The sequence below is a fragment of the Salmo salar genome, chromosome ssa20 (assembly GCF_905237065.1).
Source record: "Salmo salar chromosome ssa20, Ssal_v3.1, whole genome shotgun sequence".
NCBI lineage: Eukaryota > Metazoa > Chordata > Actinopteri > Salmoniformes > Salmonidae > Salmo > Salmo salar.
The window spans coordinates 66,710,575-66,723,060 of NC_059461.1; the positions used below are offsets into that span (position 1 = coordinate 66,710,575).

The following is a 12,486-nucleotide window of genomic DNA, read 5'->3' on the forward strand; positions in this document are numbered from 1 at the left end:
CCAGCGACTGCCCCAAAACATCAGTGCTCTAGAGGAGATCTGCATGGAGGAATGGGCCAAAATACCAGCAACAGTGTGTGAAAACCTTGTGAAGACTTACAGAAAACGTTTGACCTGTGTCATTGCCAACAAAGGGCATATAACAAAGTATTGAGAAACTTTTGTTATTGACCAAATACTTATTTTCCACCATTGTGTATGTGTTGTGTGCAGGTACACATGTAGCCCATGTGCTGTGTTATGGCAGTCATAAGTTGAGCACTCCTCTGTAGTCATGTTGTTATAGATGTAATGATTGATATCTACAACTTTTATAGAAAGCAATAATTGTTCAACTTTCATGGAGATTCCGTGATGGATTTTGCAGTTGCTCTGAAGTTTACACATTGTGTGTCTGCACAATAAACCGTGAAAGAGAACAGCACTGTGTCCGTTGTCGATGAGCCGTTACACATGCAGATGAGCTTTTACTATCATTCTTTATATCATTTCTGTGTTTCGTAGTATAGAAACTTATTTTTATTCAGTTTAGTCACATGATTTCTCAATTTGCAGTACGTTTGCCAATCGATTCTGCACCCAGATTGGCAAATCAATCTTTTTTGCCTCATCCCTCTCAGCCATACCATTTCAGTTCCTCATCAGTCCTCTGGGATTTAAGTTTTCACAAGTAATTTTCTTAATGGGTGCATGCTTATTAGTTACTGGAATAAGCAATTTCATAAACGTGTCAAGTGCAGAATCTGGTTGAGCCTCATTACACACCACAGACCAACATTATCACTACAAACCTTATTGTATGACTTCTTATACACTATATTAGGCCCAGCATTGATCACTATATCCGATGGATTTGGATACTGCTTAAAAGCACATTTCTGCAGCATTAGTAAAGATGTAATTAATACATGTTGATTTCATTCCTGTGCTGTTTGTAACTACCCTTGTAGGTTCACTGGTAACCTGAACCAGGCTTCAGGCACTGGTTACAGTTTGAAGCTTTTTCTTGAGTGGGCCGCTTGATGAAAGCCAGTCAATATTTAAATTGCCCAGAAAATATACTTCTCTACTGATATCAAATAACATTTTATTTGTCACATGCACTGAATACAACAGGTGTAGACCTTACAGTATAATGCTTATTCACAAGCCCTTAACCAACAATGCAGTTTTAAGAAAAATACCTGAAAATAAGAAATATAGTAACAAATAAAGAGCAGCAGTAAAATAACAATAGCGAGGCTATATACAGGGAGTACCGGTACAGAGTCAATGTGCGGGGGCACCGGTTAGTCGAGGTAATATATACAGTCATGGCCAAAAGTTTTGAGAATGACACGTTCATTTTCACAAAGTCTGCTGCCTCATGTTGTTTGATGGCAATTTGCATATACTCCAGAATGTTATGAAGAGTGATCAGATGAGTTGCAATTAATTGGAAAGTCCCTCTTTGCCATGCAAATGAACTGAATCCCCAAAAAACATTTCCACTGCATTTCAGCCCTACCACAAAAGGACCAGCTGACATCATGTCAGTGATTCTCTCGTTAACACAGGTGTGAGTGTTGACAAGGCTGGAGATCACTCTGTCATGCTGATTGAGTTCGAAGAACAGACTGGAAGCTTCAAAAGGAGGGTGGTGCATGGAATCATTGTTCTTCCTCTGTCAACCATGGTTACCTGCAAGGAAACACATGCCGTCATCATTGCTTTGCACAAAAAGGGCTTCACAGGCAAGGATATTGCTGCCAGTAAGATTGCACCAAAATCAACCATTTATCAGATCCTCAAGAACTTCAAGGAGAGTGGTTCAATTGTTGTGAAGAAGGCTTCAGGGCACCCAAGAAAGTCCAGCAAGCGCCAGGACCGTCTCCTAAAGTTGATTCAGTTGTGGGATCGGGGCACCGCCAGTACAGAGCTTGCTCAGAAATGGCAGCAGGCAGGTGTGAGTGCATCTGCATGCACCAGTGAGGCGAAGACTTTTGAAGGATGGCCTGGTGTCAAGAAGGGCAGCAAAGAAGCCACTTCTCTCCAGGAAAATCATCAGGGACAGACTGATATTCTGCAAAAGGTACAGGGATTGGACTGCTGAGGACTGGGGTAAAGTCATTTTCTCTGATGAATGCCCTTTCTGATTGTTTGGGGCATCTGGAAAAAAGCTTGTCCCGTAGATCACTTAATTATTCCCTTTTTTGTTTACAAAGCCTACACAAGCGGCACCGAATTAGGTAAATCCGCTTTTAGTTTTAATGCACCTCATTGCTGGAACCAACTGCAAAATACACTGCAATTGGATGCTCTGATGCTTCTTGGGCAATTAAAAAACATTGATTGGCCAACTATTTGCTGAGGAATGTGGCTTTTTTTGCTTTGTTGTGCTGTTTTTTGATTTTTGTCTATGAACTGAATGTGCAGTGCTCCCTTGCGAAAGAGACCTTGGTTTCAATGGTGACTTCCTGTTTTTAAATGAAGGTAAAAAAATATATGATTTATTGTAACAGTATTTTTATTGGAGTTTCACAATTTTCACCCATATTAAGAGATACAACAACAAAGACAAGGCAAAAAGAAACAGCACTCGCTTACACATATCCGCATGTATGCACGCACGTACACACACACCCACCATTTCCCTCTCCCCGCTCATTGCGTCTCTCAATACATACATTTTAAACAAACAAACAGAAAAAAATAACAATAAAGACATAATAAATAAATAAAATAAAATAAAACGCTCAGTTCAAACCAAGAAGTTGAGTTCCCCACACGGACCGTACAGTGTGATTCTGGAATACACAGATCACCATTCTAAGAGAATCCTTGCAGCATAATAGCTGATACTTCAGGTTCTAGGTAATTTAGGTAAGGTTCCCATACTTTGTAGAACTGATCTGTCTTAGAGTGCAATGTACATGTCAGATATTCCAGCGGCACCAATTCAAATAGTATCTTATGCCAATCTTTAATAGAGGGAACCTTATCACTAATCCACTGTAAAAGTATGTTTTTTCCTCGCTGTGAAGGTGAGGATGTTGTAAAGCCTCCTCTTACCCACAGAAGTTACATGCCTACTAGGGAGACCTAACAGTAGAGAAACTGGGTCCAATTCTAGATCGACCCCTAGGATCTTTTCAATCTCTTGCAGAACACCAGACCAATATCTTTGTATTTTGGGACATGACCATAAACAATGTGTTAGGGTGCCTGTATCAGTTTTACATTTGAGACACTGAGGAGAGGAGGAAGAGGGGCTAAATGCATGTCTGCGATTTGGGGATATATGCAATCTGTGTATTATTCTTAATTGAATTGCTCTAGTACGATTACATATAGATATTGTTTTTGCATATTTCCAAATGTCCTCCCACATCTCTTCGTCAATGGTAACAGACAGTTCTTTCTCCCACACTTGTTTCACCCTCTGTGTGTCGACAGCGGAAAAGGACCTTAAAGCATCATAAAACAGACTTAGACATTTTCCTTTGTGGGGAAAAAAGCATTCTTTCAATGACAGACATATCAGGGTTACCAATTAAGGTGGTGCTCTTCAGAATATAGTGTCTTACTTGTAGGAAACGGAAAAAGTCCTGCTTTTGGAGTTGATATTTCTCGACCATCTGCTCAAATGACAATAAAATCTTATCCGCAAATAAGTCATTTAGTCTGCGTATGCCCTTATTAAGCCAAACGTTAAAGCCAGCATCCAGCAATCCTGGGACAAAATCTGGGTTGTTAAGAATTGGGGTAAGAGCAGAGGTTAGTTTGGACCTTCCCAGGAAACGTTGAACTGACCTCCATACTTTGAGTGTGTTAAGTGTAATGGGGTTGTTACAGCGATCTTTTACAGACTTGAAACTTGTGAAAAACAAAAGGTCCTGTAAAGGGTATTTTGAAAGAGAAGTCTCAATGTCTAACCAAATAGAGGAGTCATCGTTTGTGATCCAGTCTGAAATATAACATAGGTGGGCACACCACTGATAGAGCCTGATATTGGGCAGATCCAAGCCACCCATAGAATTTGGCAGCTGCAATATTGCCATCTTAAGTCTTGGCTTGCGTTTACTCCATATAAAGGAACTTAGCCATCCATTTACATCCTTTATTACCTTATTGGAGAGTAATACTGGGATCATTTGGATTGGGTAAAGTAGCCTAGGTAAAATGTTCATTTTCAAGAGGGATATTCTACCCAACCATGAAATCGGAAGAGAGTTCCAGCGCTCCAGATCCTGTCTTATTGTGTCAAACAAGGGAACAAAATTGGCTTTGTACATTTGTTGGAGTTTAGGAGTTACAAATATACCCAGATACGTAAAACCTGAGGGAGACCATTTAAAAGGGAAGGGGGGAGAAGTGTTAGGTACAGAGTGAAGGATACCAAGTGGCATAGCCTCTGATTTAGTTAGGTTAATCTTGTAGCCTGAGAATTCGCTGAATAACTCAATAATGTTAATCAGAGATGTGATTGAAGTCTCGGGATTAGAAATAAACATCAGGACATCATCAGCATACAAGCTTATTTTATGGTGAACATCACCAATGAGAAGCCCCTGTATAGCAGGCGTTACCCTGATGGCCTCGGCCAGTGGTTCCATAACAAGTGCAAATAGGAGGGGGGACAAAGGACAGCCCTGTCTGGTACCTCTGTGTATAGAGAAGCTATTTGACCGTAGTCCATTATTAAGGACAGCAGCCTGAGGATCATCATATAAAACTTTCACCCATTTTATAAAGTTGTCCCCCAGACCAAATTTATTTAGAGCAAAGAATAGGTAAGACCACTCCACACGATCAAATGCTTTCTCAGCATCTAGGGAGAGCACAAGACCATCCATAGCACTTTGTTGGTAGACTTCAATTACATTAAGGAGCCGTCTGACATTGTTACATGACCTACGTCCCTTAATGAAGCCAGTTTGGTCTCCTTTCACAATTAGTGGCAGTGAGTCCTCTAATCTTGTGGCTAGAATTTTAGAAAGCAATTTTCTATCCACATTCAGAAGGGAAATTGGTCTGTACGAGGAACAAGACTCCGGACATTTTCCCTTTTTGAGAATAAGTGATATGTTGGCTTCTCGCAGCGTTTGGGGGAGCTGGTCATTTGAAAATGAGTGGTTAAACATATCACGCAATGGCTCAAGGATTAGGCCATTGAACTCTTTATAGAACTCACTACAAAACCCGTCCGGTCCTGGGGCCTTACCATTTTGCAGATTCTTAATTGCGGACATTATCTCTTCCTCAGTAATAGGGGCATTAAGGAGAGACTTCTGTTCTTCGGAGATAGTAGGGAGCTCAATCTTAGAAAATAAGTTCTCCATTAACTTGGGTGCGTCATTTGGCAGTTCTGAGGCGTAAAGATTTGCATAAAATGTCTTAAATGAGTCATTTATCAATTTATTTTCATATAAATGATTGCCATCAGAATCAGTAATAGCCGCAATTGACTGTGAGTCAGCTCTCTTTTTAGCTAGGTACGCCAAGTACTTTCCTGGCTTATCGCCATGTTCATATAGCTTTTGCTTGACAAATCTCATTTTCTTTTCAGCGTCCTGTGTTAGGAGGGAGTCCACCTTTGATCTAATGACTGATATTTCCTTTAATAGGGCAGGAGTGGGAGTTTTAATGTAGTCCTTCTCTTTAGTTCCCAATTCACCCTCTAGTGTTTTTTGCTTTTCACGCTTTTTCCGCCTCTTAGTGGCTGCGTATGACATAATCAGACCCCTGGCGTACGCCTTACAGGTTTCCCAAAGGAGTGAGGGGTTATCTGTTGATTGAGAGTTAATAGAGAAAAATGCTTTAAACTCTGTAATAAAATATGATGTGAATGTATGGTCTTTAAGGATGGTTGTATTCAACCTCCAATGTCTTGACTGATTGAATGCCCCGTTGAGTTTTATGTCCAGGATCACCTCCGCATGATCAGATATGACTATGCTTCCTATCCTAGCGGATAAAACAGACTGCAGCGACGTCCTGGGCATAAAAAAGTAATCTATTCTAGTCTGACATCCATGAGGTGCAGAGAAAAAAGTGAACTCTCTGTTGGAGGGATGAAAAACTCTCCAAACATCAGCATACCCCAGATCATCACAAATGGCTGTAAGTGACTTAGCTTGAGGAGAGAGTGAGGCTATACCACTGGGAAGCTTATCAATAAGGGGGTTCAACAAACATTTAAAATCCCCTCCGACCACTGCAGTGTCTGAGTTTAATTCTGAAAAGTCTAGAAATACCTTAGTGAGGAAGTCAGGGGGGTGGGCAGGGGGGAAGTAAATATTCATTATGGAAATGCTCTGCCCTTGTAAAGTACCATTAATTATAACAAAGCGACCCAATTTATCTTTCACACACTTCAAGACCTTAAGTGGTAGGTTCTTTTTCACAAGAATTGCTACACCTCTACTTCTGGATGTAAATGATGAGAAAAACACTTGACCAAACCCCCCTTGTTGTAATTTCAGATGCTCCTTATCATTCAAATGGTTTCTTGTAACAGGGCAATATCAATATTTTCTTTTTTCAAAAAGGATAGTATCTTCTTCCTTTTAATGGGGTTATGGCTCCCTCTAATGTTCCATGTACATACACGTAGTCTGTTACCTGCCATTGCGCTTTGACCATTCAATATCCAGACTGAATCCTACTGTAAAAATGGGGTGGTGCCTTTTTCCATGTGTTGAACTCTCCTCTATCTCACTGAGCGTAAACAAACGAAATGAACCCTGAACTCGAACTATACAAAACCCAAAAATTAAACATGTAAAAATCCAAAAGGGGGTTTTCCCACTAGCTAACATGCAGGGGATTTCAACTTTCCAATGTAGACTCTTAAGTCCGCATTGCCACTCAATAGCCTCATCCTTTATATATGTGGAAATTAAAATCGATAGAAGAAGATTGAGGCTCTTCCACCTAAAACCAAGCCTGGGCACCAATATAGGTTCACACATATCTGTCTGAGCTACGGCAGCAGTTACTTTAGCAAGAAAAATAATACCGATACGAATATTACTGAACAGGAGCACATGAGAACTTACACCACTGTTTCATGATCAGATTCAAAATAAAATAAGACGTTATCCAATGCTGCGGAGGTGCAGCTTAAGGTTATTTACCCGAGAGAGTCAATAAACGCAGCAGCCTCTTCAGATGTGTAGAGTTTTTTTAGGCGATCCGTTGACCATAATCTTCAATGTGGCCGGGTACAGCAGTGCGTAGTCGATCTTCATTCTCTTGAGTCGAGCCTTCACCTTATCAAACGCTTTGCACCTTCGTACAACCGCTGTGGAATAATCATTGAAGAATGAGACCTTTGGACCTTTACGTTGACTACCGTCAGAACCGATGTTTCTAGCCGCATCCATGACGCGCAGCTTGTCGGTAAAGTTGTGGAACTTTATAACCACTGGTCGTGGGCGCTGATTGGGACCGGGTATCGGTGCTTGAGAGCGATGTGCTCTGTCTAGCTTCACACGACCAGCCTTAGTGTCGATTTGTAGGTAGCCAGGGATCCATTCCTCAAAAGATTTTACTGAACGTGTCCCTTCAGAATTTTCCGGGAGTCCCACAACACGGATATTGCATCTGCGTCCTCGATTATCCAAGTCGTCAATGTGCTCCGCCATTTCGCGCACCTGCTTCTCAAGTGCTTTTATCTTAGTGTCCATGGATGTAGTTGAAGTTTCCACAGTAGCAATTCTTCCTTCCGCCTCATCAACACGTTTGACAACCCTCTGTAGTTCAGCTGAATGGCCTGCTATTGCTTCCAGGACCGTTCTTATCTTAACATCGATCACTTTAGCAATGTTATCTGTCATCCTTTGAATCACCAGGTCCATTGTGCCTGGATCCGCAATGATGTTAGATTCGCTAACGTTAGCTAGCTCCTCCTGCACCTCTACAGGGATGGCGGTTTTGGTCGACTTCTTAGTAGCTCTGTTGGGCATGTTGTCGGAGATTTTTGAGAAATAGTCGCCAAGACTCATTGTCGGGTAACTTATTTAGCCAATTCTACCACTTTTTCAAGCTAGGAGATTAATGTAAGAATATAAATTTACGAATACCGCGTGAGCTCGCTGAAACACCGTGTTCTCTCTACGGCGCCATTTTGTTCCCCGCTTCAATATATGATTTATTAAGCTTGTCACTCTACAAACTTGTTGGATGCATTTGCTGGTTGTTTTGTTTGTTTCAGATAATTTTCTGCCCAATAGAAATGATTTGTAAATAATACAAAAAATGATTTTGTCATTTGAGTCACTTTTATTGTCAATAAGAATAGAATGTTTTCTAATCTCTCCTACATTAATGTGGATGCTATCATGATTACAGATAGTCCTGAATTAATTTTGAATAATGATGAGTGAGGAAGTTACAGACCCACAAATATCATTCACCCAAGACATGTTAACCTCTCACCATTACAATAACTGGGAAGGTTAGCATTTTTGGGGGGTATGATATTCACAATTCATTCAGGATTATCCATAATCATGGTAGTAGCATCCACATTAATGTAGAAGTGTTTAGAAACATATTATATTCTTATTGACAATAAAAGTGACTCAAATGGCACAATACATGATTTACCATTCATTTTTACTGGGCACTACTACAAAATAATCTGAAACGCAACCAAAACGAACAGCAAATGGATCCAACAAATTTGTAGTCACAAGCTTGATGTAGTCAATGCGGGCTATGAAAATGTTACTAAATACTTTTGACTATGTGGGTACACACATACGTAAATTTGTCAGAATACTTTTGGTCCCCTAAAATGGGGGGGACTATGTACAGAAAGTGTTGTAATTTCTAAACGGTTCACCCAATATGGATGAATACCCTCAAATTAAAGCTGACAGTCTGCACTTTGACCTCCTACTCATTCTATAATTTCAACAACAAAACATTCACTGTCCCAGTAGTTTTGGAGCTCACTGTATGTCAATATGTTGCTGTATGCTCCTCCCCACCATATGCTTCTGGTAATGGAAGATGTTCACTTCACTGGAGATTATAGACTGACTGCAGTAAAAATAACTAATGATATTCAATGGCATGGTGAACATTTGGATTCAGAAAATCTTAACTGTTTCATTGCTGGTCTATTCGGTTGAAGCAGTTTTAAAAACAACAGGCAAACAAACAGATGGACAGGAAAACATAAGATAACAATTAAACAAAGGAGAACCATAGACTTTTTTTACAATCAATCTGGTCATACACAGCACATTGGAGGCCTTTACTTCATTTTAATGATTCACATTCCAGACCCAAAACTGTAGTGCACATTGTTAGAGCATCTACTCTAAAAGCTTAGCTAAAACCCTTGGCTTGGAGAAGTACTCGTCTCCCATACAGCAGAGGGTAACAGTAATGGATCTCAAGAGGGAGGGATATGGGAGAGCACTCTCTCTCTATTTCTCAATCTTTCTATTTCTCGCTCTCTATTGGCTTTCTCTCTGTTTTAGTTAGCGTCTCACTGGCCTTCATGTCTTCTCTGCTGAAATCCTGATTGACATTGAGATTGGCTATTACCATCTCAGAAGTTTGGCCAGATCTCCTGCGGCTTCTTCCTCCTTTGAAAATACCCCATCAGAATAAACCTGTCTTCTGCAGGATCTCAATGGACGTGGTTAAAAGGCTATATGGTATGATATAGTCATTACGGTGTGAGCAGTATACAAGTAGGATACCTATGCTCAAGGGGCTGTCTGAAAAGGTGTCTAATTAAATAGTAGAATAACAGAGGCCTATAAGGTAAAAGAAAGATGTGATTTATCTCTACAGAGTCAAAATCCACCCTGGGGAGAAACGACAACATGAGATCTTCAGTACTAAAGTTCTGAGCCTTGTTAGCTTTACTATCATGGTGCATCAGTAGCAGATCTCAGTGGTGAGTGACAGATGTATTTCTGTCTTGTCCAACCCATCTGTCTCTCCCTCAGACTTCATGCATCCTTACGTCCATGTCAGTGGAGATGATGGATTTGGGTTTGCCTGTCAGGGCTTTTCTATTGCCTTTTTTCTCAATGGGATTACATTGTGTTATGTTTTCTTTCAGAGATGGCATGTTTGGGCTACAGTATGAATGACAGCTACATGGATAGTAACCTTATTTCACCTCACAGGGTCCCGGGCACGTTTTGAGGACAGCCCACCTTGGATCGTGGAGGACCCCTCTGACCTGATTGTGTCCAAGGGGGAGCCTGCCACCCTTAACTGCAAGGCAGAGGGGAGGCCTAACCCCACTGTGGAGTGGTACAAGGACGGTGAGCGGGTGGAAACAGACCGGGATGACCCTCGGTCTCACCGCATGCTCCTTCCCAGCGGCTCCCTCTTCTTCCTGCGTATTGTCCACGGACGACGCTCTAAACCAGACGAGGGCGTCTACACCTGTGTGGCACGTAACTACCTAGGAGAGGCTGTCAGTCGCAACGCTTCGCTGGAGGTAGCCAGTAAGTCTTTGTTATTTTACTTGCTGTATATGTCACCCATGACCATTGGTGGAAAAAGTACCCAATTATCATACTTGAATAAAAGTAAAGATATCTTAATAGAAAATGACCAGTAAAAGTGAGTCACCCAGTAAAATCCTACTTGAGTAAAAGTCAAAGTATTTGGTTTTAAATATACTTAAGTATAAAAAATGTTATGTAATTAGCTTTTTCGAAAAGTAAAAGTATAAATCATTTCATCAATTCCTTATATTAAGCAAACTAGATGGCACCGTTTTCTTTTTAATTTACGGATAGCCAGGGGCACGCTCCAATACTCAGACATCATTCACAAACGAAGCATGTGTCTATTGAGTCCGCCAGATCAGAGGCAGTAGGAATGACTAGGGATGTTCTCTTGATAAGTCAGTGAATTAGACCATTTTCCTGTCCTGCTAACCATTTTTTTTAAAGGTAACAAGTACTTTTGGGTGCCAGGGAAAATTTACTTTTTACTCCATACATAATTACCTTTCGGAATGTAGTGAAGTAAAAGTTGTCAAAAATACCCCCAAAAAACTACTCAAGTAGTACTTTCAAGTATTTTTACTAAAGTACTTGACACCACTGCCCACCACTGCCCAGGTCTCAAATCTTGCTGCTGTGATGGCACACTGTGGTATTTCACCCAGTAGATATGGGAGTTTATCAAAATCGGGTTTGTTTTTGAATTTTTTGTGGCTCTGTGTAATCTGAGGGAAATATGTGTCTCTAATATGGTCATACATTTGGCAGGAGGTTAGGAAGTGCAGCTCAGTTTCCACCTCATTTTGTGGGCAGTGTGCACATAGCCTGTCTTTTGAGAGCCAGGTCTGCCTACGGTGGCCTTTCTCAATAGAAAGGCTATGCTCACTGAGTCTGTACATAGTCAAAGATTTTCTTAGTTTTGGGTCAGTCAAAGTGGTCAGGTATTCTGCCACTGTGTATAGGGCCAAATAGCATTCTAGTTTGCTCTGTTTTTTTGTTAATTGCTTGACACGTTGGAAAGAATGATCTTTTTGTTTTCTTAGGATTTGGTTGGGTCTAATTGTGTTGCTGTCGTGGGGGTCTGTTTGTGAACACAGCACCAGGACCAGCTTGCTGGGGACTCTTCTCCAGGTTCATCTCTCTGTAGGTGATGGCTTTGTTATGGAAGGTTTGGGAATCGCTTCCTTTTAGGTGGTTGTAGAATTTAGCGGCTCTTTTCTGGATTTTAATAATTAGCGGGTATCAGCCTAATTCTGCTTTGCATGCATTATTTGGTGTTTTACGTTGTACACGGAGGATATTTTTGCAGAATTCTGCATGTAGAGACTCAATTTGGTGTTTGTTCCATTTTGTGATTTCTTGGTTGGTGAGCGGACCTCAGAACCATAAAGAGGAATAACTGATTAAAGTATTTTTAGCCCGATCCTAATTGCTCTCTCGCTCGCTCTCTCTCAAAGCACAACAGGTGAAGAGGACAGCTGTTATCTTGAGCATTGCTGAAAATGATGACCATTAAAGAGACTTTTCTATTTATTTTTAAATTTAACTAGGCAAGTCAGTTAAGAACAAATTCTTATTTACAACAATGGCCTACCAGGGAACAGTAGGTTAACTGCCTTGTTCAGGGGCAGAATGACAGATTTTTACCTTGTCAGCTCGGGGATTCGATCCAGCAACCTTTTGGTTACTGGCTGACGCTCTAACCACTAGGCTACCTGCCGCACCACTATTATCATGGCCCTCAGTCTAAAGTGGTTGTCACTAATTACCACAAATTAAGTCATGAACCCAGCCTATTTCTACAATTCCTCTTCTTAAAATCTGTTTTTAACTCTAACATTAAACACACTGCTATTCTTATGTCTTACACTAACCTTAAATAAAAAAATAAAAAAGTTTTTTTAATTTTATTTGATAAAGCCAATTATGACTTTGTGGTATGCTGTTTTCTCTCTTGTAATTGTGTCAGTGTGGTGTGACACTGGGCTGAACGCAGACCCTTTCTGGCATTAGGAAA

General features: G+C 40.7%; 1 protein-coding gene across 3 annotated transcripts in view; it reads left to right on the forward strand.

The window, feature by feature from the left end:
• The window catches only part of LOC106581145 (roundabout homolog 2), a 78,376-nt gene that overhangs the window by 23,177 nt on the left and 42,713 nt on the right, over window positions 1-12,486 (forward strand). For all 3 annotated transcript variants that reach the window (XM_014162987.2, XM_014162986.2, XM_014162985.2), the window contains exon 2: window positions 10,137-10,463. In XM_014162987.2, the coding sequence (XP_014018462.2) occupies window positions 10,137-10,463 (327 nt within the window). The remainder of the gene's footprint in view (window positions 1-10,136; window positions 10,464-12,486) is intronic.